This window comes from Pelodiscus sinensis, chromosome 31 (assembly GCF_049634645.1).
Source record: "Pelodiscus sinensis isolate JC-2024 chromosome 31, ASM4963464v1, whole genome shotgun sequence".
Lineage (NCBI taxonomy): Eukaryota > Metazoa > Chordata > Testudines > Trionychidae > Pelodiscus > Pelodiscus sinensis.
Genome location: NC_134741.1, coordinates 4,978,386 through 5,001,137, shown reverse-complemented (window position 1 = coordinate 5,001,137; position 22,752 = coordinate 4,978,386). Strand labels below are relative to the sequence as shown.

The window sequence follows — 22,752 nt, the reverse complement described above, 5'->3', positions numbered from 1 at the left end:
GTGCAGGGCTAAGGGAAGGTGCAGGTGCCAGGGGATTCTGGGGTGACACAGAAGGGTGGACACCTGCAGGGGAGGGACCAGCACCAGGAGGAGAGAGACAGGGCAGGTTTGTAGAGGGAGGTGTTAGGAGAGGGGATGAGGAGGGGGTAGCTCACATGATCAGTGTGGGGCTACTGGAGGAGTGGGCACGGGGGGACACACCCCTTTTTTCTGTTTTTTCTTCAAACGGGGCAGGGGAGCCATGATATTGTGCTGCCCTGGGCCCTGCAAAACTCTCATCCATTCCTGGTGGTTAAAGCAGCTTCCCCAGTGGGGATGAGGCATGAGTCAGAGAGTGGCCCTGGCAAGGGGCCTTTTTATTTGCTTCAACATTTATTGTAATCATATATGCAACTCAGAGGGGCAGAGCAGGCTAAAAAGGGCTGCAGAGCCCCCCCCTGCACTTTGCCCTGCCCACTCTAGATGTATGTTTGTTCTCTCTGTATTTTAAAGGTGTTTAAAATGTAAAAAGAACGCTATAGACAGGACAGAGTCTCATAACTTTTCTCTTGTCTTATTCCCGGGACTCACAGAATTGCTCTCCCGTCTCTGCAACCCATATTCATTGTTTTCCTCTGTGCAAATGTAATGCCTTGTACTGAACTACTCTGTGCAATGCAACTCAAAGTCCTGCTACTTTGAAACAAATGTAAGTAAAAATCAAAGCTGCTGTTAGCTCCAGGTCCTCAATTATTTCACCAAGACATTTCTGAATGGTGCACTGAAGTCCATCTACCAGTGGCCTCAAGAGGGCATCTTGTTCCTTTGCAGTTTTGAAACCATCAAGTATAATTTAAACTTAAAAAACAACAAATGGTCTGGTAGCACTTGATAGACAACAAAATATATGGATGGTATCATGAGTTTTTGTGGGCACAGCCCACTACTTCAGATGACCAGAGTTTTGAGTTTAGGCTGTACAGGTGTATTTATTTTGGCCCTCTTGTTATTGTTAATCTATAAAGTACTACCAGACTGTTAGTCTGTACAGGATAAACTAAAAAAAAAATCTCTGCTACCCCCTGAAGCTGGTATAAGTACACAGCTGCACTCCATTCCATTAGTGTACTTATCTGTGCTTGGATAATATTTAGTGCTTTCACCAATGGGCCCATAACCATGGCATATGCTACCAATAAAACCAGCTCTGCTAGATTCTGCCTTTTGACCAGCCAATACGTAATGTTAATAAAAATACAGAATGATCAGTGGGGGTTTTTTTTAACAAAAAGAAAAGCATAAAGCAAAAAACTGCTTCTTGCATACTAATTTGGAGTCCTGAGAACACATTTCTCATGGAACTTTCTTGTTCATTCCGAATGCACCGAATTCTCTCCGCAGCCATGAACACAGAGTTCCATCCTTTCTGGCATGGCCGAATGAACTGTGGCTTGCATTCTGCTTCCACCATTTTTGCTCCAATTGCTGAGTGTTCAATTTTAATTTATAGTGCTTAGCATCTGGCAAAAGTGGGCCTGGCCATCTTTTTTTAGGGGTCATTTGATTCTTCTTGTACCACATCTATAAATGAAACTAGATTCTGCAAGTGGCAGGCTCAATGTTGGTGTTTTGGTACAATTTATTCACGGTTGTTATCGCTGTCAGGGACATCTTCAGTTTTCTGAAATTCAGCTTATCAATATGAAACCCTGTTGTTGAAAACACAGTTGAAAGACACCTCCCCCCCCCAAAAAAAACCCCAAGCCACATTAATATGTCCCCCAATTGATATACCATGCTGGGAACAATACATTGAGGGGATCCTGGGAGAAGCTGTGACTCCACCCCCGAACCAGACATCCTCTGGTCCATCCCCCCTGCACTCCAGGCCCCCCATCCAGCCCCCAGCTGCTCTCCACACCTGAGGACTCCCCTGCCCTTGGCCCCATGACTGCACCATGCCAAGCAGCAGGGCTGGCAGTGGGGCAGCCATTCCAGCCAGGCACTGGAGGAACTGGGTGCGAGGGAGGGCAGAAGGGAAGGGGCTTGGATTAAATTTAGGGAGCCTGGTCAGTGGCCAACCCTGTTCACTGTGCTGCCCAGGAGTGGTTCTTGCCCTGCCCTGGCCCAGCTGTTTCCCTCCCTCCCCCCAGTTGCTCCAATGTTAAGAGCCGGACATGCCGACTCAGGGACTTTCCCTATGAGCTGCACAGGGGCTGGTAGGGAGCCTGTGGAGCCGCAAACTGGGTGTTTGACAGCCTGGGCCAGTGGCACTGCCTGGCATCTCCAGGAGCCTGTTGGGCCAGGGGCTTCCAGTCCCAAACTGGACACCTGTCTCCCTCAACCCTCCCTCTCTCGCCCTGCCCCCATCCCCTCACAGCTCCCCTCTCCCACCCCTCATAACTTCTGCTCCTCAGCTAGGGAGAGCCACTATGCAGGCACAAGTGCTGGGGTCCAGCCATCTGATCTGGGTGTAACTCGGTGTGTGCATTGCTGCCATGCGAGTGACTGTTGTGCTTTGCAGAGTAACAGGCACAGAGCTATTAGAGATGGCAAAGCCCCATTAGGTCACGGAATCTATGGCCCTGGGGCCAGGTCAGGGCGTCTCTTCTCCATATTTGCAAAATGCCTTCCCTGTGTGTGTCCAGTGCAGCTGAGATTCTTGTCTGTCTCTTTTCTCTGGGACGTAAGAAACACCTTGAGCAGGTAGGTGGCTCGCACTCCTGTCACACTGCACAGCGCAGGGAAAGAGCTTGGAGCTGATGTTGGCACCACATCTCCCTAGGGCCCTACAGCCAGATGTTGGATAGAAATGTCTCTGACTCACTTAATTCTGAGGGTCTCACCCTTGCACAGCAGACTCTGGAATTCCCCATTCAGGGGCACAGTCTGACTTCAGATATTTCCTAGAGCTGTCACCTCCCTGGGGACTGTCTGCCTCAGGACTGTGGGGCTGGAATATGGGTCTGTCACTGCTGGACACTGGGCACATTTAGACCAGGGCAGCAGGGACCCAGAGTCTGTCCTACCTGAGGGCTGTTTGGAGACCTGTGTGGAAAGAGAAGGGGTGGGAGGAGTTGGTGTCTCAGTCTGGTTCCTAGTGGGCAGATTCCTTCAGCCCTTCACGTAGGAACATCCTGTCCTTCATCACCTGGAGGCCAAAGAGTAAATTGGCCATTGAGGCTCAATTCCACTTTTGTCCCCAGCTGGTCTCTCCGGGCCAGAGGTGAAGAACAGCAGTGGGACCTTTCAGGGGAAGGTTGCACAGCCATGGGCTGTGTTGCCCCTGCTGTCAGGCTGGGAGAATTCAAGTAATTCTAACTCCAGGCCTGTTAGAGCTGACACTCACTAGCCAAATCTTATCATCTTTAAATGAAATACAATCACATTGAATTGTTTCTGTCCAGGTGTGAGACGGGGCAGTTCCAGCTGCCAGAAGAAATTTCCCCTGAACTGGAAGAACAAGTCAGTGCTTTCTCCCAGAAAACGTATGCGCTGTCGGAGACTCTGAGGGAATTCAAAGGTACCAAGAAGGGATGGAGTAGGGGAAAGTTGTTTAACTATTAGAAACTATTGAATCTGGCCTCTGAAGCCAACCATCCCTGCCTCAATTCCCACATGGAGAATGACGGCCCCATCATGCTGCTCTCCTTAGAGGCACTGAGCAAACAGATCCAACTGCTTGCAAATAGAGCCAGGGGTTTGCAAACTCTGAGCCTCCCGTTGGTGTCAAGGGATCCAAATAGGTAAAGTTAATGTCATGGCAACGTCTTTCCCCAGCGCAGCTCTAGGTTATGACAAGAGGTGGTAAGTGACTGAGAGAAACCAGGTGGGAGGGAATGAGGAGGGAAAAGTAAATCTCGCTTTCAGTTTGTGTCTCCTTGGGCGGGGATGAGGCTGCAGAGATGTTGGCTCCATTGCTGGGAGGTGCCCAAGCGAGAGAGGACACGGAAAGTTTCAGACCTTTTCATACTAAACATTTGAGTGTGTCTCTGTCTGGTCTCTGATACAATTGAAACGCAGAGTTCAGAATGGGGACATTATAATAAACAGGAGAGCCTGAAATCTCACCTCTCTTATCCCTTCCCCCACCAGACACTCTGCCCTCTGCACTGGAGAGAGCAAGAGGAAAATCCCTGGGAGCTTTCAGACAAGGTGAGTTTGTTGGTGAAAATTCTTTAAATGATGAGAAAATTCCTGTGAAAACTTCTTCATGGGATTGTCATTGAAGTTACCAACTAAACCCAGTGACCACGGTGCACACAGCCCTAAATCACCCAGTGATCAGTGAGGAGCCCCAGGGGCACTGCATGGGGACCTGCAGTCACTTTGAGAAACACTGATCTACAAGGTGTGATGCTAAAGGGGTGAAGTTAAAGCACACAACGGACGGCACCTTCAGGCTCAGATTTCACTGCTCAGTCAGTTTCAATATGGGGTTGGTTTCAAACAATAAATAGGCTGAGAGCTGACTGGCTTCCACGGTATCAGTTTGTTCATGGCGTGAAACTTCTGGATACGCAAGGGCTCTTCGGTCTAGTGCAGGCCTGGGCAAAATGCAGCCTATCTAGCTCGCCAGGCCATCGGATGCGGCCCACTGATGCTTAGCGAGCTATGGGCTAGTTCCATGCTTGCTACTTCCCACCTGCAAGCCACTCAAAGCGAAGGTGAGCCCAGAGGTGAAGAGGGAAGGCTACAGGCACTGCTTCCACCCCCAGGACAATCTCATTGGCTGGTTTCTGGCCAGAAAGGAAGCACTGTGCCCCCTCTGCTCCGGCTCATAGTTATTCACACACCCACATGGCTCCGTAGCCGGTGTGAGGGTTGAGCAGGCTCCCTGCCTGCCTCAGAGAGGTGCTTGGCTGCTGGTCGGGAGTCACTCAGGTAAGTCTCCTGGCCAAAGCCTGCCTCTGGCACCCCAACCTCTCCCTTCCCCATCTAGTTCTCTGCCCCCCCACTCCTGCCTCCCACTCCACATACCCAAACTCTTTGTTCTTTTCCTGCATCCAAGTAACCCTCATCCCCTTATTTGTCCACTTAGCTGCTTCTCTAAATTAACTTTATTTTAAATATCTCATGACTAGTTGGCTAATCCAGTGCCCCAGATCACACCTGCCTCCTTCACTGAAACTCCTTCCCAGAACCCTCTTTCACTCCTGCATCCCAACCCCTTACCCAAAGCTCCCTTCTTCTCCCAATGTCCATCCCATACGCTGTATTTCCAACTTAATGTCTTGGAAGAGTGCAGCTCTCAACCACTTTCCAAAATCTTGGATCTCTCGCCCCCTCCCCAAACAAAATGAATTTCCCACCCCTGGTCTAGTGGATACAGTTCAGTGAGAGTCAATAACTGAAAGCTGCAGTCAGAGAATTTCAGGCTAGAGAAGAGGCACAAATATTTGATGGGTAAGAGGATTAGCTGCTGAAACTAATGAGCAAAGAACTGATGGATTCTCCATCTCTTGATGTCTTCATATCAACACTGGGCGACTTTCTACAAAATAGGCTGTGGGGAAACAGAGCTTTGTGCATGGGTAGCTGGGCTAGGTGTAATGGCTTGTGCCGCAGAGTGGACAGACTGCATGGCTAAGGATATCTTCTGATGCCATGAATTTTAAGGTCTTATCCTGTAAACATTCAGCACACATGTTTAATAATATGTATGTGAATACTCATATTAACTTCACTTCATCTCTGTTGTGGAGAGAGTTTATAAAGTCTGTGTCAGATGAGAGAACCAAAGTTTGGGCTGCAAATCAATGTAGGAAGATGAAGGATTATAAATACAGCAGCCCAAATTAAATTAAATCTATGTCCATGTCCAGGCAGATGAATATGTGGCTTGTTTAGCAGAAACACTGGGTGCTGAGAACTGAATCCCATTGTTGCAGGCAAAGTAATGTAACTCAAGCCAGGTATTGAGAGAAATAAATACGGCTTTTGGATCTAACTTGTGTGTGGTGTTTATGGAATATCTAGACTCAGCGTAGAGTCCAGCATGTTTTCCACCAGGGACAGAGTCTGGGCAGAATTGGGTGTGAAAAGGATTAAAACCCTTTTTGAAATGTCTTCAATTCCCCTTCTCCTGCTGACAGGCTGCAGAACACCCATGTCTGACTCCAGCTCAGCCCCTGGCCTGCAGAGCCAGGGAGAGGAAATGGCCGTGGTGGAGCCAGTGAGCTTCGAGGAGGTGGCTGTGTATTTCTCTGAGGAGGAATGGGCTCTGTTGGACCCAGGCCAGAGAGCCCTCTACAGGGATGTGATGCAGGAGAATTACGAGGCTGTGAGCTGGCTGGGTGAGGATTCCTGTCCCCTTGTGTAACAAAAGGTGGGTGGGATCTGGAGCAGCTGGGTTGGGTTTGGTTCAGGGTCCTTTATTGCCCAAACCCCCAATATCAGCAGTATGTGCCCCAGTAATCCTGGCTCCTGCGTGAGAGATGACTCGGTGACATAATAGTGGTGCTGCTCTTTCCACAGCCAAGGTCTCATTGTGGTTCCACCCATCTTGCCCATGCTGTGCCTTGGCCGGAGGTGTCAGTGGAAGGGCCCAGGCAGGTACCAGAGTTGTGGGGCTGGGTGCAGCTGCTGTTAGCATCTGCAGGGTCCCCTTGTGCTATTGTGCTGAGCCCCTGGAAGGAAGGCACCAACTCAGAGTCCTTCCCTGCCTCTGGTAGATTCTGTGCAAGCCAGAGGGGCACCAAATGGCAGGCTCGACTGGCCACAAGAGGAGGGCTGCTGCTGCTGGCAGAGTCGAACCAAGACTGCAGAAGGGGAGCTGAGCTGCAGGAGCATCTACAAGCAGCAGAGAAACAGCCCAACCTGTCTCCACCTTGGCTGGCCACAGGAACAGGCCAGCACTGCCCTGGCTGTCTGCAGGACTGACCGCTGTTGTGGGCAGCTGACAGGGCCCACCATGGCACAGTCAGTCAGGATCAGGAGTGTGGACCATAGGCAGGGCTTGAAGTGGCCAGCCAAGGATTCATTTTCCTGATCAGACAATTCCCCTGCCTCCTTCTGGCTCAGGTAGAGCATCTGAGCCCAAGAGCAGGGCAATTACATCCCCCAGCCAAGAGCTTTGTGGGCAGAGCCCATAGGGCTGTAGAGCTCTGCTGGGTCCTTTCCCTCCCAGACCTAGAGACCTGACATGTGGCAGCTCAAATATGAATCCTGGCTAGGGGTGTCTGTCAGTCCTGAAAGTCCTAGAGCTCTCCCCTTATGAGCAGTGTGTTCCTGTCCTGCCCTAAAGGAGACTGAGTTGTATCCTGTAAGAGTGCAGCAGAGCGCTCAGTTCCCCATGGGAGTCAGCTGGGCTATTCCCAACATGGTAGTTGTACAGGGGGAGTATGGAATTAGTGTATCCTGGGGTCTTGTACCAGCCAGAGACCAGTCTCTGGAAGGTGGGGAAGGAGCCTGTCTGGGTAGGAGACTCATATCCTGGCTTTGGAAGCAGGAATGGCACAGACCTTAATGAACAAGATCAGCACTTGGTTAATTGCTCCCCGAATAGGATTTCCTATTTCCAAAGCTCATGTGCTCTCCTGGGTGGAGCGAGGGGAAGAGCTGCAGATCCCAGATCTCCAAGGCTGTGAGGAAGGGGAGATCATCAGTGACACCCACACAGGTGAGAAATCAGCTAAAGTGACTCAAACCAGTGTCTGTGTTCTCATAGCAGATGTTGGTTGTGTGTTTTCATCAAGTCTGACTGGCCCTTCAGCCTGTCTTCAACTCCATGCTGAGAGTGCTGGGTGGGGAAAGAGTAATGGGCGTGCAGGGTGAACTCAGCTCATGATTATTGTATCTTTCCAGCCATTCTTTGGGTTTGTCCTGCATTTTCTATTCACCATTCAGAATTTTTATTTCAGCTCAGCACAGGGAATGACTCCCATGTGGTTTCTCTCTCTATGCCAGCAGGTGATGGGATGCTCAATGAGAACAGTGAGAGGAGTCTTCAGGAGGAAGGACGTGAGCGAATGGCTCCATATGGGGTGTTAGTGGAAAGATCTGAAGGGCATGTTTCTCAGAGTCCTGAGCAAGGAGAGACTCGTGAGAGTCAGTGTAGTCTACAAAGGCAGCAGGGAAACCATCCAGAAGCAGGACAGGATAAATTCAGTCAGAGGAGCAGAAGGTTGAAAACAAACAAAGAAACTGTTCAAAAGAAAATCCCCCATCAACATTCAACTTGTGCTTGGAGTGACTGTGCAACTCTTCTTAAACATGAAAGAGCCCAAACAGGAGAGAAACCCTTCAGCTGCTCTGACTGTGGGAAAAGCTTCAGTTGGCGGTCATTCCTTGTTATCCATAGGAGAGTTCACACGGGAGAGAAACCCTTCAGCTGCTCTGACTGTGGGAAAAGCTTCAATCAGAGGTCACACCTTGTTATCCATAGGAGAGCCCACACAGGAGAGAAACCTTTCAGCTGCTCTGACTGTGGGAAAAGTTTCAGTCAGACGTCACACCTTGTTATCCATAGGAGAGCCCACACAGGGGAGAAACCTTTCAGCTGCTCTGACTGTGGGAAAAGCTTCAGTCGGAGGTCACGCCTTGTTATCCATAGGAGAGCTCACACAGGGGAGAAACCTTTCAGCTGCTCTGACTGTGGGAAAAGCTTCAGTCAGAGGTCACATCTTGTTATCCATAGGAGAGCCCACACAGGGGAGAAACCCTTCAGCTGCTCTGACTGTGGGAAAAGATTCAGTCGGAGGTCATGCCTTGTTATCCATAGGAGAGTTCACACAGGAGAGAAACCCTTCAGCTACTCTGATTGTGGGAAAGGCTTCTGTCAGACCTCAACCCTTGTAAGACATAGGAAAACCCATACGGAAGAAGCTATTCACCTGCTTTCACTGTAGGAAATGTTGCAGTCAGAGATCACACCTTGTTATCCATGAGAACTCTCATAGGAGAGAAATCCTTTAACTGCTTTGACTTTGGCATATGCTATAGCGAGAGTTCAAGGCTTGTTGCATATAGTTGATCCCACACAGGTGAGAAACCCTGTAGTGGGGGTAAGCAAAATTTTCTGTTAGTAGAATCCAGCCTTCCTAAGACTTTGATCCTGTCCACAAGGCAGTGCCAGGCCCCACCTCAAAATGAGCATGTGCTGAGGGTGAAGGAGCTTAGCCCCATCCCCTCTTTGTGCTTTGTAGCCACTAGAGAGGAGGCAGCGCTAGGCTGAGTCTTTGCCACACAACCTGAGCCCGGCACTAGAGGCACTGCTGCCACTGCACTGCTGGCCTCCAGGACCACATGGCCATGTCAGGGGTGCCTCTGGGGCTATTCCTGAGCTGCATGGCTGCAGTAGCAACACCTCCAGCCCTGGACTGAATCGGTGCAGTAGTGGTGTGTCTGGGGCTGGTCCTAGTCTGTGTGGCTGCTGCTGCAGCAGTAGAGCCTCCCTCTGGGGTGACCAAGACAGTGTGACTGGAGATGTTGCTGCAAGAAGGCCCAAAATCAGGTAATATTTGCTGTCCTTCCCAGACACTCCCTCCCAATCACCTCAATTCCCTTTCCCCCAGCAGCCAGCACCCCCAGCTTGCACTGACACCCTCCTTTTTTCTTGCACCTTCTCTCCTGGCCACACATTACATCTTCCCCCTGGCCAGACACCTGCCTGCTTCCCAGATCCTTCCTCAAGACCCCAACCCTTTCTTGAGTCCCCTGTCATGTTATTGGATTTTAAGGTGATCATACAGATAACTGCTGTGATCATGGGGAACTGTTTGCCCCAAATTTGGTACAAAGTGGGCCGTGTGAGGTGTCAAAGAAAAGCTGATATTGTGCTGATTCTGTGTATGGTATTAGTGTACTTGTTTGGAGTTTGCATGGGGAGTTATGACTATGGGCTCTGCTGATGCTGTGTATGGACTGCCTGTCATGAAGACGGCATGTCCTATGAGTGACTATGCTAGTCAGTATAGCTCCAAGGACAATAGTTCTCAAGGTGGCCAATACACACCTGAAGAATGCGTGTGGAAAGCTGCAAAGCAGCCAGAGCACAATGGCTGCTGGCATATGAAACAGGTCATTTGACCATGTAACTAGCTCTAGATGAGGAGACACCAGAAATTAATATCAAATGCTATGAGGGGGGCTCCATCTTGTCTTCAGTCTTGCTACTTATCCCAGATGCAGCCTTGCTAAGGACAGAGACACGGGAAGGATTGCTGACCCATCCTGACATACGGGCCGTGTCTACACTGGCATGAATTTCCGGAAATGCTTAAAACGGAATATTATTCCGTTTTCAGTTTTTCCGGAAAAGGAGCATCTACATTGGCAGGCTGCTTTTCCAGAAAAGCCCTTTTTCTGGAAAAGCATCTTTGGCCAATGTAGACGCGCTTTTCCGGAAAAGAGCCCCGATCACCATTTTCGCGATCGGGGCTTTTTTCCAGAAAAGACTACTGGGCTGTCTACACTGGCCCTTTTCCGGAACAGTGTTCCGGAATAAGGACTTATGCCCGAGCTGGAGCAGAATAGTTTTTCTGGAATAGCGGCTGATTTTGTACAGTAGAGCATTGTTGCTTTTCCGGAAATTCAAGGGCCAGTGTAGACAGCTCGCAGCTTATTCCGGAAAAGCGGCTGATTTTCCGGAAAAGTGGCCCAGTGTAGACACAGCCACGATGTACCCCAAAGACTTATACTAGTAGTTTGTAACATCTCCACTAAGATACTGCATCAAGAACTTGCTGATTGATGTTTATAATGTATTCTCCTTAACAGCCTTACTCTCAACCTTTTCTGTCTTTTATTAATAAACATTTAGATTCTAAAGGATTGGTCCACTGTGATCTGGTGGGTAAGATCTAAAGTATAAATTGACCAGGAATTCATGGCTGGTTCTTTGGAACCGGATGCATCTGTTCTGGGTTGGAGAGATTGGGCTGTATAACACCTCACCTGTGTGTAAGCCCAGGGCTGATTGTGGCATAGAAAGAGCTGGGGTATATGAGGGGTTTTGCTCATGAGGCTTCCTGCAGGCTGGATTGGCAGCTAAAGTGCTCAGTGTGACTGGTTTGTAGCCTATTTTGGAAAGGTCTCCAGTCAAGGGCTATCAGCAGTCCTGGTGTTGAGCAATTTGCCTTGAGTGGATTCCCTCAGCAGTGTTCAGGCCTGGCCCGGCCAATCACAGCCCTGCCCTCTCCAAATCTTCTGTAGATTACTGTTGCTAATGGAAACGCACTGTTAATTACATAATTAGTCAAGCCATTTTGCTAGGGATGCATCTGGGCAGTTGCATTTGCATTATTAAAGAGATTAAACCTTTTACATTTCTCATGTTAGTTGATCAAACTTTATTTTAAATTAAGTAAAATATTTATGTCCAATACATAGGAGGTAGGCCTCACTAGCCTGGCCAAAGACTGAACTGTACGCAGCGTATCCTGCGTCAGAAGGGAGCTTCCTAAGCAAGTTGAGCAAGAAACCACAATGCTGTTAAACAAACAAACAAAAAAATCGCACTGCCTGCTGTTTATCGGGTCAAGCAGATGTTACCATCTAAGAGTAAAGTGCCTTACTTCCTCTTTTCTCTGTAAATTTCCACTGTGACTTTATAAGAAGGTATAAATATTTCAGACGTTTGAGTGTGAGGAGAGGCTTGTATCGGTAAGGGGTAACTCCCTGCCATCTGCAACACCACCACACCCAGCTGGGATATTAAAATGGCTTTGTCTGACTTGAACCCTAAACCTAGGGGCTCCATCTACATTGGCCCCTTCTCCGGAAGAGGCATGTAAATTTCTAACTTCAGAATAGGGAAATCCGCGGGGGATTTAAATATCCCCCGTGGGATTTAAATAAACATGGCCAACGCTTTTTTTCCGGCTTGGGGAAAAGCCGGAAAAGAGCGTCTAGACTGGCATGATCCTCCGGAATAAAGCCCTTTTCCGGAGGATCTCTTATTCCTACTTGCAAGTAAATTAGGAATAAGAGATTCCTTGCAAGTAGGAATAAGAGATCCTCCAGAAAAGGGTTTTATTCCGGAGGATCGTGCCAGTCTAGACGCTCTTTTCTGGCTTTTCCCCAAGCTGGAAAATAAACGGCGGCCATGTTTATTTAAATCCCACGGGGGATATTTAAATCCCCCGCGGATTTCCCTATTCTGAAGTTAGAAATTTACATGCCTCTTCCGGAGAAGGGGCCAATGTAGATGTAGCCAGGGTGTGTTTATTCCACCACAATTCTGATGTCGTGACTCAGATTCACACATCCTGCTTTTCGCTTGGGAAAACCATGGGCCACTCCCTACCTAACTCCAGGCACCACAAGCAAGGTGAGGAGCCTTTTAAATCCCTACTTTGAGAATCAGTAGAGGGCTTCCAGTGGCTTCAGGTGCTTGGTGGAATTGCTGGATCCAAACCTTTAAACTCTGGTCAGTTCAAAACCAGTGTGCCTGCTTAAAAAAAACCCCACAGTTCTGTCAGGAGTTTGGAAATAAGAACATTCTGGAGGGAGAGTCTGGTATATAAGTCTGGTTGTTAAATCATGCGTTTGTTGAGTGTGTGAATGTATGTGACTGAATGCATGATTCCTGAGAAATGAGCATTGAGTCTTGTCACCTCCCTAGGATAGACTCCTGGGGCATCCGTCAGCCACCCTGGCTGCCCGCTGCAAAGGAGCAACCAGCTCTAGCAGTTAAAGTCTTGGATGGCATGAGGTCTCAGTGGTGACTAACCCCATTTACCCCTCCCTGTCTCTAGCTACATCCTGTTACCGGGGGGTCAGGATCACCTCGGAGACAGAAATCGCGGGATGATGCGCTATCCGGAAAAAAGTGCCAGTCTAGATGGGATCTTTCGGAAAATAAAGCCTTAAAATCAGGAATAAGGGACCTTTTGGAAAAGGCTTTATTTTCTGAAAGATCCCCCTCTAGACTGGCGCTTTTCTCCGGCAAAGCCCCAAGCTGGAAAAAAGCGGCAGCCATGTTCATGCAAATTGAGCAGGGAAAATTTAAACCCTCAGGGCATTTGCAATTCCGACTTCTCTCATCTGCCAGTGTAGACATAGACTTCCAGAAGAGAGCTTCTACACTGGCATGTGCCTTTGCGCAAGAGCATCCATGCCAGTGTAGACGCTCTCTTGCGCAAGAAAGCTCTGATGGCCATTTGAACCATAGGGCTTCTTGTGCAAGAAATTCATGTTGCCTGTCTACATGGCCTCTTGCGCAAGAACAGCTGCGCAAGAGTGCTTATTCCTGAGCAGGAGCATCATAATTCTTGTGCAAGAAGCCCTGATTTCACACATTAGAACGTCAGTGTTTTTGTGCAAGAACTCCCCGCCAGTGTAGACAGGCAGCAAGTTTTGGCGCAAAAGCATCTGCTTTTGCACAACATTATGCCAATGTAGATGTAGCCCAGCATCAGGACCAGAGCACTACAAATAAAACCAGGAATTAAGGAAAAGCCAGGACAGAATGATAAAGTGAAGTCCCTCCTCCTTTCTACTTCAAAGCTAATTTTGAACTTTTTGACAGTAGCCAACCACTCAGCCTGTGCTCTCTTTTTCCAACTTCCCCACAGGAAAGAAGGAACAATCATCAACAGCAGACAGCAAATACATTAAAGCAACACTGTCTGCTCATTTCATGCTCAGAAGAGAACACTGTCATTCATCCTCATGGTTAGCAAGACCAACCACTTACAGCTGCATTTCTCTAGTTACCAACTATAGAAATGATCCCTGAAAATACAGTCTTAGTAGAGCACTCCTTGCTACACACCCACACTCATGTGCATTCACTTTCTCCTCATGGGGAATGTTTTCACACAACACTTAGAAAACTAAAGAACAGAAATAATCTCAGCAAAGTGCTTGTTCCATTCAAACACGCTCCACCAGATTTAGAAAGCTGTATATTAGAATATGCTCCATGTCCCTTTTTACAGAAACACGCCTCCTGATTAGCATGTGGAACACCTGGCACCCAATCAAAATCTCTTGCTGTTTCTTCCTGAAACTGCAGTTCCTGGGGCTCCTTTAAGTCAGTGGTAACAAACTGCCAGTCTGTGGACCAGCAAGGGGCCAGGAACCCCTGTCTGCCAGGAAGAGGTGGAAAGTGACTAAGTAGAATTATTTGATCACACTACTCAAGACCTTTTTTTGGGTATTTCTACTTTACTCAAGTAATTTATTTTTGTCACTCTTTGACTTTTAATTGTTGGGTTTTTTTAGACAATATTGTACTGTTTACTCCACTCCCATTTCCAGAGGCGCTGGGTTACTCACGACTTGCATCATTCTGATTTGCTAAAGCCCAGCTGCATGTGCAAGCACCAGTCATCCAAGAAACAGCCAATCCACAAGCACAAAGCCCCTGCCAAGGAAGAAGCCTTTTAATAGCTGCTCCAACACCTTGTCATTCAAACCCAGTATCCCTGCAGGCCCTGCCAGCCTGAGACCTTAGCTAGCAGGGCGGCTGCCCAGGGCTCCGTGCTGAGAGGGGTGATATGAGCAGTCTCATGTGACCTTTCCTGGGGCCAGGCAGCTAAACAGGAGGGAACAGCCGGGGTCAGGGGGGACAGAGGCACTTACTTGTGCTGAGTGAATCCTCTGCTCTGGTGGTAGCTGCAGCAGGGTGGGTGGGTGCGGGGGCAGGGGCTCCTCATTCCCCCTGGGACAGAGGCCACTGTGGAAGCCCTGTGAGGGGAGGTGGGGCAGGCTGTGCTGGAAGAGGCTGGGGGTGGGTGACTGAGTGGGGTGGAGATTAAGGAACAGAACCCAGAAGCCTGATGCTGAAACTCCCCCTCAGTCTGGAGTTTCACACTCTGACGGATCAGACTAAAGTGTCTCAAAGGAGCTACAGCCCCACAGCCCGGCCTAGGGATGGCTCAGCCAGTGGGTTAGAAGCACTGGGACACAGAGAGACTCAGGAGCTGCTCAGAGACAACCACTGGTGAAAAATATGCAAATAAGATCATGACTCATGCAAATGATACCCTCGTTAGCACCTTTTTTGCTGAGAAAATTCATAGTGTAGACGTAGCCGGAGATTCTGGTGCTGATCATGCAATAGAAGCACATTATGTTTAAACAGCTGCCGTATGAATGTACCTGAAAGTCACAAGGATCAATGATCTGTGTGAAAGGCAGGTGGCCAGTAATTAGAGCCCCATGTATGTTGTGTGCACAAAGGAAGGTAGGAATGTTCACCGGGCAGTCTGATAACAGTGTTTACTGTATGTTTGTAACAGGCTCCTGCCCATCTCCGGTAGATTTGGGCAACTCCTCCACCAATTGCAATACACACTAGGCCGTTCCTCCCCAGCTGTGTGTGGTTCTTGTTCTTCCGCACAGCACAGCCCGTGGAGACCAAGGACCTGCCATTGGGCTTCCAAATCACACCCTTGTTGAATGGATGGAAACAGAAACCAGACCCACAGCGGGTTTGAGCTGGCTCCAGCTGAGGGACGGGTTTGCCTGGTTTATGCACATTAGAACAGGACAGCAGTAAGGATTCGTCTTCATTTAAAGAATTTAAAAAAAATAGAAACCTAGAATGTAATGGAATTGGAGAGAGAAATGTGTCCATTGAATGGTCAGTTGGATTCGAAGTAACGCTCATATAATTTGTAGTCTATCACTGAGCTACTCTCCCTGATGTTTGCACTGTTAGGAGTCGAGAAGGGATCAAGAGGCTTTTGTAGCCCACACACCCCTGGGCCTGTCTCCATCGCTTCTGCCTCTGCCAGGTGAAGGGAAGCCGCTGGGCCCAGCATCTTTCTCCCCAACCAAGGCCGGATTTTGGGGAGAGGGAGGAGCCACTGGAGCTGCTTGGTCCCCTAGCTGTGTCCATGGGGAGGTGGCTCTGCTGAAAGCCAGACTGGTTTTCCTATTGTTAGGCAGGACCCCGCAATCCATGTTCTCTCCTGCTTTTGTAGCCTCTGTTGCCTTCTGCAGGTGTCCTTTCTGATGGGACAGGCATGTTCTTCTCAGGGTTTGGGTACCATGTTGCCCTAGGAAGGCGTGTGGCCAAAACACAGGCCTCACTGTGAGCAGGATTTGAAGCTGCGCAGGGAGCCCCTATTGGGTTTCAAGTCCACCACCTTAACCACGTGGCTATCACAGGTCTAAGTAACAGCAGGCCAGGGAAAATGGCAAATAATCTCAGTGCCCAGGTCTGACGTCACCTGACCCACAGACTTCACACAGCAAGCCCTTTCACCCGTCATGCAGAGGAGTCCTGGGTGCTCTGGTCTGAGGCTGGCTTAGAGGTGAGTTCAAGGGAAAACCTCACAAAGGAGATTCCAGGCAGCCAGGCCATGTGGGGTCTCTGAGATGCCCCAGCCTGCAGCCTGTCCCACCTGGCTGTTGCCATGGTCCCTCTGTGAGGTCACTGCCTCCCAGCCAATGAGCTGAGGTGCTGAAAAAGTTCCTTGTGATGTCACTGCTGCTTTGCAGGCTCACGTCCTGCCCCTGGCCAGCCCCTTGGCATGTGTGAGCTGCTCCCCCTCCCCCTGTCACTCAGGGCTGGTTCTGGGGCTCACACAGGGAACATCAGAGGCTGCTCAGGGGGCCACATTGCTAGGCCAGGGGCCCTCCTGTGGGGCTGTGAGTGTTGCTGTCCCTGCTGTACAGATAGGGCCATAGAGCCTCAGGAGGCTGTAGCCGTGGGAGACACTTCCCTGCTCTCGGGAGGGAGACGAGATGTCAGGGCCCATGACTCGGAGCCAGCTACCGATACCCATGGAAAGCTGATTTTCAGAGGGGTGTGATCAGCCCTTCCTGTGTATCTGGCTTCTTCAAAGGGGCTTAATCAGGAGCTAAAAGTTGAAGAAGGGACATTTAGAAGGGTGAATTTCTGTCTCCAGCATTTTTTTTCTGTGTGCCCCAGTGGCCTAATGGACAAGACACTGGCCTCCTAAGCCAGGGATTGTGGGTCCAAGTCCCGCCTGGGGTGACAGTTCTTTCTCAGTGACAAAGAGTTTATCTTCCTCTGCTCACTGAAACAGTTGGCAAGGATGCTCCCCAGTGGCTGTCTCCCTCTCTGCAGAAGCTGTTCAGACCCCTCACTAGCAAATGCTGATGTTATCTGGCTGATGTTAGGTGCAGATCTGAGTGCTAAAAGCCCAGGTATTCAAAGTCAGAATGAAGGGGCACATCTTGGTCTAGAAGTGACAGCCAGAGGGAGGTGGCTGTAGCAGAGCAGGGTCTGTCTGGAGACAAAGCGGAGGATGAGAGGCAGAGACTCCAGAGCAGCATGGGGGGGGGGGGGGTAGTTATTTGATCTGGCAAATGGACATAAAATCCCCAGGCCCTGAGCATGGTGTGGGCGAGGCCCATAGGGCAGTTTGCCTGGTGGGTTTGGGGGTGGAGAAGCTGTGAAGCTCTGTGAGTGGATAAGGTCCCTGGCTGAGCTGCGCCACCTGTGTGTGTGACTCAAACTGTCCCTCGCGCCCCTTTTATGTATCTATTGCGCTTTCAGCTTCTTTCCTCAGGCACGTCCAGCCACCAAGGGATCTTTTATTTTCCTTTGTGCCGCTCAGCCACAGACACAGCAGAAGGGTTTTCCTGCAGCCACCGGCCCCAGCCCCTCTCTCCAGGGAACTGCAGCCCCTCGGACCAGGCAGCTGCTCCCAGCATTCAGGAGGTATCAGGCCAAGAAGAAACCGTCTGACACGGTGCTGCCAGGGAGGGGCCTCACTGCTAGTCGCTGTTCCTGTTCCAGGAGCAGAGCGAGTTTTGTCCTGGGCACCAATATTGAGCGTGTGCACCTGGGTGTATGTGAGCTCCCATGGCTGTGATAGTTTTTACACATGAAGGGAAATGCCCCCCTTGAACACCCCACACCTCCCACACACACGGCACTTCTCCTGAACTGCTGCCTCTCTGGGAGGTGGATGAACTGCAGGTGCGGGAGGAGTTCCCTGGCTAAAAGTCAGGCAGGCAAAGTCCAGCCTGTAACACCCAGAAGAGGGGATTTGCCTGTCTAGGGAGGGCGGGAAACATAAAGAGCCATTTTAAAGAGACTTTGGAGGAGGGCACCATGGCTTAGCTGGCTAAAGCACCTGCCTCATAAACAGGAGATCCTGGGTTCAACTCCCAGGGGTGCCTTGCTGTAATCTTTGCTCACATTTTCCTAGGTCCTTCTGGGACACAGAAGAGGTCTCCCCTGGCCACTCATGAAACTGCTGGTTCAGGAAAAGGCTGATGGGGGAGGAGTGTTGGGAAGAAGGAAACCACAAGCCTGGAGCGGGTGCAGAGGCTGCTGTGACTGGCACTGGCAAGGCAGGGCTCTGACTGCAATTGCTGGGACAGGAGAGCCAGCACCACACACCCTTGTGATTCCCTGGGGGTGTCAGCACCTAGAGAGCCTGAGGGTGAAACCTCTGCAGCTCCTGCAGCCATGGAGAGTCAGGGTATGTGGGTGTCACATGCTTCTCATCTGTGGTTTCCTTCTTCCCAACACTCCTCCCCAATCAGCCTTTTCCTGAACCTGCAGTTCCATGGGTGACTGGAGAGGCCTCTTCCGTGTCCCAGAAGGGTGTAGGAAAATGTGAGCAAAGGCTGCAACAAGGCAACTCCAGAAATTGAACCCAGGATACCCTGTTTATTACACAAAGCTTCAGCCTGCCAAGCCATGGTGCCCTACTCAGACCCACTTGTAAACTGTTCTATGTACGGTCCCAGATAACACCATTGCCTCACAAAGTTCGGCCATTCCCCATTTCCCTCCTGCCTTCCCACCCAGGCAGTGTCTGGCTCCCTGGGCACAGAAGGCTACAGCTCAGTGGGCGGAGGCTCTAACATGCACATCTCCTGTGGGACTGTAGGTTTTGAAGTTCTGCAGGGTTGTGGGAGGAAGAAATGCAGCGAACTTTGATTATCTGGCTTGTAAACCCCTTGGTCTCAGGGTTTAGGTTGGAGTTCCCAGGTGGGGGCCCGGCCTCCTTCAGTTTGGTCCCTTCCTGAGAGCACAAAATAGACAACAGAGAATTCCTTTGCCCCGCAGCAATCTCTGTTGGCCAAAGGGTTAGCAACCGAATATTTGCCCAAGTTTAAGTGCAGTAGCAGAAAACATTTTAAGTGTGTTTCTGTGGTGTAGTGGTTATCACATTTGCCTAACATGCAAAAGGTCCCTGGTTCAAAGCCAGGTAGAAACACAAGGTCTTCTCTTATTGCGGTTCCCCTGGGTGCCCACAAGGCAGTTCCAGGGCCTGCCACCTGGTGCAGGGTTTGGCAGCATGTGTGCTGGCTTTCAGGAGCATGTGGGAGACAGCTCAGCAGGTTAGGCTGAGATAGGAGAACGTGGAGGGGGGGCCTGAGACTTCTCAGTGGTGCCTTGCCTGAGACCAGGTCATTGCGGCCACGCAGTCCAGGGCCCACCCTGGAAGTGCCACTACTGAGGCTGTTCACCTTCGGGGCAGTGTGGCTGTCACCTTTGGTACAAGTGGACACAAAGCCACGTAATGTCCCGCCTCATGCCCAGACCCCAGCCACCCCATTCCCCTCGCTTTCTTCTCACCCAGCACCCCCAGCTTCCTTTGCCACCCTCTTTTGTTCCTGCTCCCCCACCCTGCTCCTTCATCCACGTTCCTTCTGCTCCCTTTCTGCTGGCCACACACGGCTCCTTGGTGCTTCTCAAGCCAGGCCCTGCAAGGAGCCACCAGGCAGGAACCAGCCCTTGGAGCTCGGCTTGCACCGGGTCTGGTAGTTTCCCACCACATCTCACCTGGGAAGAGGTGACTTGTTCTTCTTCCTTCTGACCTTACGTCTCCGTTCCCTTCAAAGGTCTCTGCTGCCTTGGGACCCGCCTCCTAAGGGCGCTGCCCCTCTGCCCCTGGGCTGGGAGTGGGAGACTCCACAGTCTCTGCACTTGGGCTGAGAAGTCTCACGGGGACTCGTCTGTGGATGGCGTTAGTCAGCCCGATGGCCAGCCGGATCCATTCCATAGCGCTGCCCGAGAGGGAGCTTTACAAGTGCCCAGTGTCCATTGGTATTTTCTGGGGCTCTGTGTAGGGGATTGGGCTTGGCCATCTTTCCACAGGAAATGCCTCTTCTTTGGAACAGCAGCTCCCAGGAGTTCATGGAACTTCTTCTTCTCAGCTTGGGAAAGGGACGACTAAGGGGTGATGGGAAAGATATTTGTGCTGTGAAAACAGCAGGGCCCCCAGGGAAACTGGTAAATAATCCCAGTGCCCAGGCCTGATGTTACCTGCCCCCACCCAATTCACATGGCTAACCTGGCTTCCAGAGCACAGGGCGAGTCTGGGGGCTCGTTGCTGGGCCGTGGGGTGAAGCATCAAACCAGCCCCCTCCTGTGGGGCCTGTGAGTGTTGCTGAATCTGGGCCCCTGCACCTGGGGAAAGGCAAACAAAAGGTCTGGGGGCCACACACAGACCCCGCTGGGCTGAGCAGGAAGTGGCTGGGACTTTGCTTTGTCTTTGCCTGTGGGCTTGTCTGTCTGCAGCCTGGAAACCTCCTGGCTCCTCAGACCACTGGTCTGGATGGTGTGTTACAGACGTCGGAATAATGGAATTGCTGTGTAGACGCTCCCATTGTTATTGCAGTATAATGGCCGTTATGCCCAAGGAACGCTGCTGTGTAGATGCAGCCTAGAAGAAATGCTTTCATGAGCATGTGGGAGGAGCAAGGGCTCCTACAATGTCAGGAGAGATGGGGAAATGAGGTCACCTCTCTAGACATAAAAGAGATGATATAAGAAGAGAGGATGTGTCAGGAGTGGGATTTGAACCCACGCCTCCATTTGGAGACCAGAACACCCAACTAAGGGAAAGACAGGTCCTTGAGTCTGGCGCCTTAGACCACTCAGCCATCCTGACACCTCTGCAGACACCTCTAATGGCAGTTTTCTTACATGTGTAAGTTGCTCAGGGAGGCGGCGGGAGCACCTCTCTTTCCCCATCTAACAGCCGCTCTACAGCCCAGCTGGGTTTATCCCCACTCACTCTCATCTACCGCTGTGAGGTGTTTTGCAGGGAGCTGACAGGAAAGAGAAGAGGAGAAAACTGCCGGCCGGCAGAACTGAGGTTTGGGATTCTCCTGTGCCAGGGAGTCTGTGTCAGTGCCTGGGGATCCTGAGCTGGGTGTCTCCTGGGCTTGTTGGCTCCAGACCAGGGGTGTCTCTTCGGCAGGGTGATGCTTGTTTCCGGGGCTAACACTTATCCCTGGGACACACTTTGTGCAGGGACCGTTGGTCTTTGTACCACAGTACGTGTCTGGGACGTGGGAGTGAGGAACCTGCCTCAAATAGACACGTATCTGCCCCCTGCAGTGCTCTGCTTGAGACCCCGGAGCCCTGGCTTTGACTGGTGCCTGGCACGTGGGGAATTAGATCTAGGGGGAGATTTCTAGAGCCCCAAAACAGCTGCTGTTCACATGCAGATGTGCACATCTGTCTGGGGTTACTGGGCACCCGGCCTGCCTTCTGTCCCTGCCTACCTGGGCAAAGCGGCATCACTGGCTCAGGGGTTCCTCTCCTCAGCGCGCTGCAGAGAAAGCCCTTGTGTGTTAAAGGGCCTCAGGGAGCCCAGAGCAGAGGGAGCTGGGATTCTAGTCCTATTGACCCCCTCAACACACACACAGTCCCAGCCCCAAGCACCCCCCACATCCCTAATCCTGTACCCTGATTCCCACATCCTCACCCCTGCCCTGAGCCCCACCCCCCACTGACAAGCTCCCCAAGTACCTACCTTGAGCCTCCCACACTCCACTCCACACTTTAATTTCTTACAGGTACTGTCCTATCACAACCCCTCCCCCAACTTCCTGCCTTGAGCCTTCCCCAGCCCAAGGGGTGGTGCCCAATAGAACAGGCCCTGTAAGAAATGTGTCACTTTCACCCCTGGGAGCAGCTCAGCCATGCAAAGGGGCTGCCTGGGGCAGGACATTAGCCCTGGAGGGCAGGGGTGGGTGTGGCAGTGACATCACAAGGGCCTTTCGCAGCCCCTCAGCTTATTGGCTAAAGGAGGTTGAGAGCCTGTGCGGGGGCAGGGAAGCAGCTGCCTGAGAAATGTGCTGGGCTGCTGGCTGAGAGTGAGCCAGGTAAGTCTCCCAGCCAGAGCCTGCCTCTGGCACCCCAGCCCCTCCCTTCCCTCAACCCACTGGTACCCCACGTAAACCAAACCCTCTGCCCCCATCCTGAACCCTCACCCCTCCCAGATCCTGTACCCCAATCCTCTGCCCCAGGTTACAACCCGACCACCTGCAACTGTTCCTGCACCCCAGTCCTCTGCCCCAAGCTCCTGTCTGCACCAACCTGCATCCCAGACCCCCTCCTCCTCCATTAATAGCATGGAAAAGTGCAGCCCTGGGAGTGGTTCCACATCAATAGTCATTGCCCAGGCCAGCCCTAACCTGTGCAGCAACCCAGCCTCCCCGCAACTGCTTAATGAGCCCTGCCCTGCCAGGGGCTCAGGACTCTGCCCATGGAGCTGCCATGTCTTCTCCAGAGCCCTTAGGCTGGCACCGGGGAGGCCTGAGTCCAGACAGTGCCCAGCAGAGTCCAGCGAGGGCAGAGGGAAGAGCTGGGATGTGGTGGTGGGGCCAGGGGCTGCTCTGAAAGGCTGCAGGCGCTGTTAGACCCTTTTGTCCTTCCCTGTCTCACCCCAGCGCTGAGCAACACTCAGTGTCGGTCTGAGCATCCGTCCTGCTCTGGGACGTGTCTCTGTGGCAGGAACCTGCCCAGGCGGCTCTCGCAGTGAGGCCCCTCCCTGGCAGCACCGAGCAGTGAGAGCTGAGTGAAGGGGGAGGCAGGAGCAGGGGGAGAAGGCTCCATGACTGTGTGAGAGGGAGGCTCTGCCCTGGCCAGTGGGGAAT

At 51.2% G+C, this 22,752-nt stretch overlaps 1 protein-coding gene, 1 long non-coding RNA gene and 3 other non-coding genes across 5 annotated transcripts in view; 3 read left to right on the top strand and 2 right to left on the bottom strand.

Annotated features, from left to right (window-relative positions):
• LOC142821651 (uncharacterized) overlaps nt 1-22,752 on the top strand; it is a 262,426-nt gene that overhangs the window by 216,580 nt on the left and 23,094 nt on the right. The window lies entirely within an intron of this gene.
• Nucleotides 65-11,635, top strand: LOC142821628 (uncharacterized). Its single transcript, XM_075913190.1, has 6 exons — nt 65-688; nt 3,387-3,502; nt 4,075-4,134; nt 6,075-6,275; nt 7,487-7,600; nt 7,888-11,635. Coding segments are annotated over exons 1-6 (1,434 nt in total). The 5' UTR covers nt 65-686; the 3' UTR covers nt 8,829-11,635.
• Nucleotides 13,457-13,672, bottom strand: LOC142821725 (small nucleolar RNA U3). Its single transcript, XR_012898414.1, has one exon. It is a non-coding gene; the product is annotated as a small nucleolar RNA U3 (small nucleolar RNA).
• On the top strand, nt 19,004-19,076 carry TRNAV-AAC (transfer RNA valine (anticodon AAC)). The gene has a single exon. It is a non-coding gene; the product is annotated as a tRNA-Val (tRNA).
• On the bottom strand, nt 20,648-20,756 carry TRNAL-CAA (transfer RNA leucine (anticodon CAA)). Its single transcript has 2 exons — nt 20,719-20,756; nt 20,648-20,693 (listed from the first exon to the last, which is right to left on the bottom strand). It is a non-coding gene; the product is annotated as a tRNA-Leu (tRNA).

Coding starts and splice junctions, on each gene's coding strand:
- LOC142821628 (XM_075913190.1), top strand. Junction 3,503..4,074: donor GACTCTGAGGGAATTCAAAG/GTACCAAGAAGG, acceptor TTCCCCCACCAG/ACACTCTGCCCTCTGCACTG. Junction 6,276..7,486: donor CGAGGCTGTGAGCTGGCTGG/GTGAGGATTCCT, acceptor CTCCCCGAATAG/GATTTCCTATTTCCAAAGCT.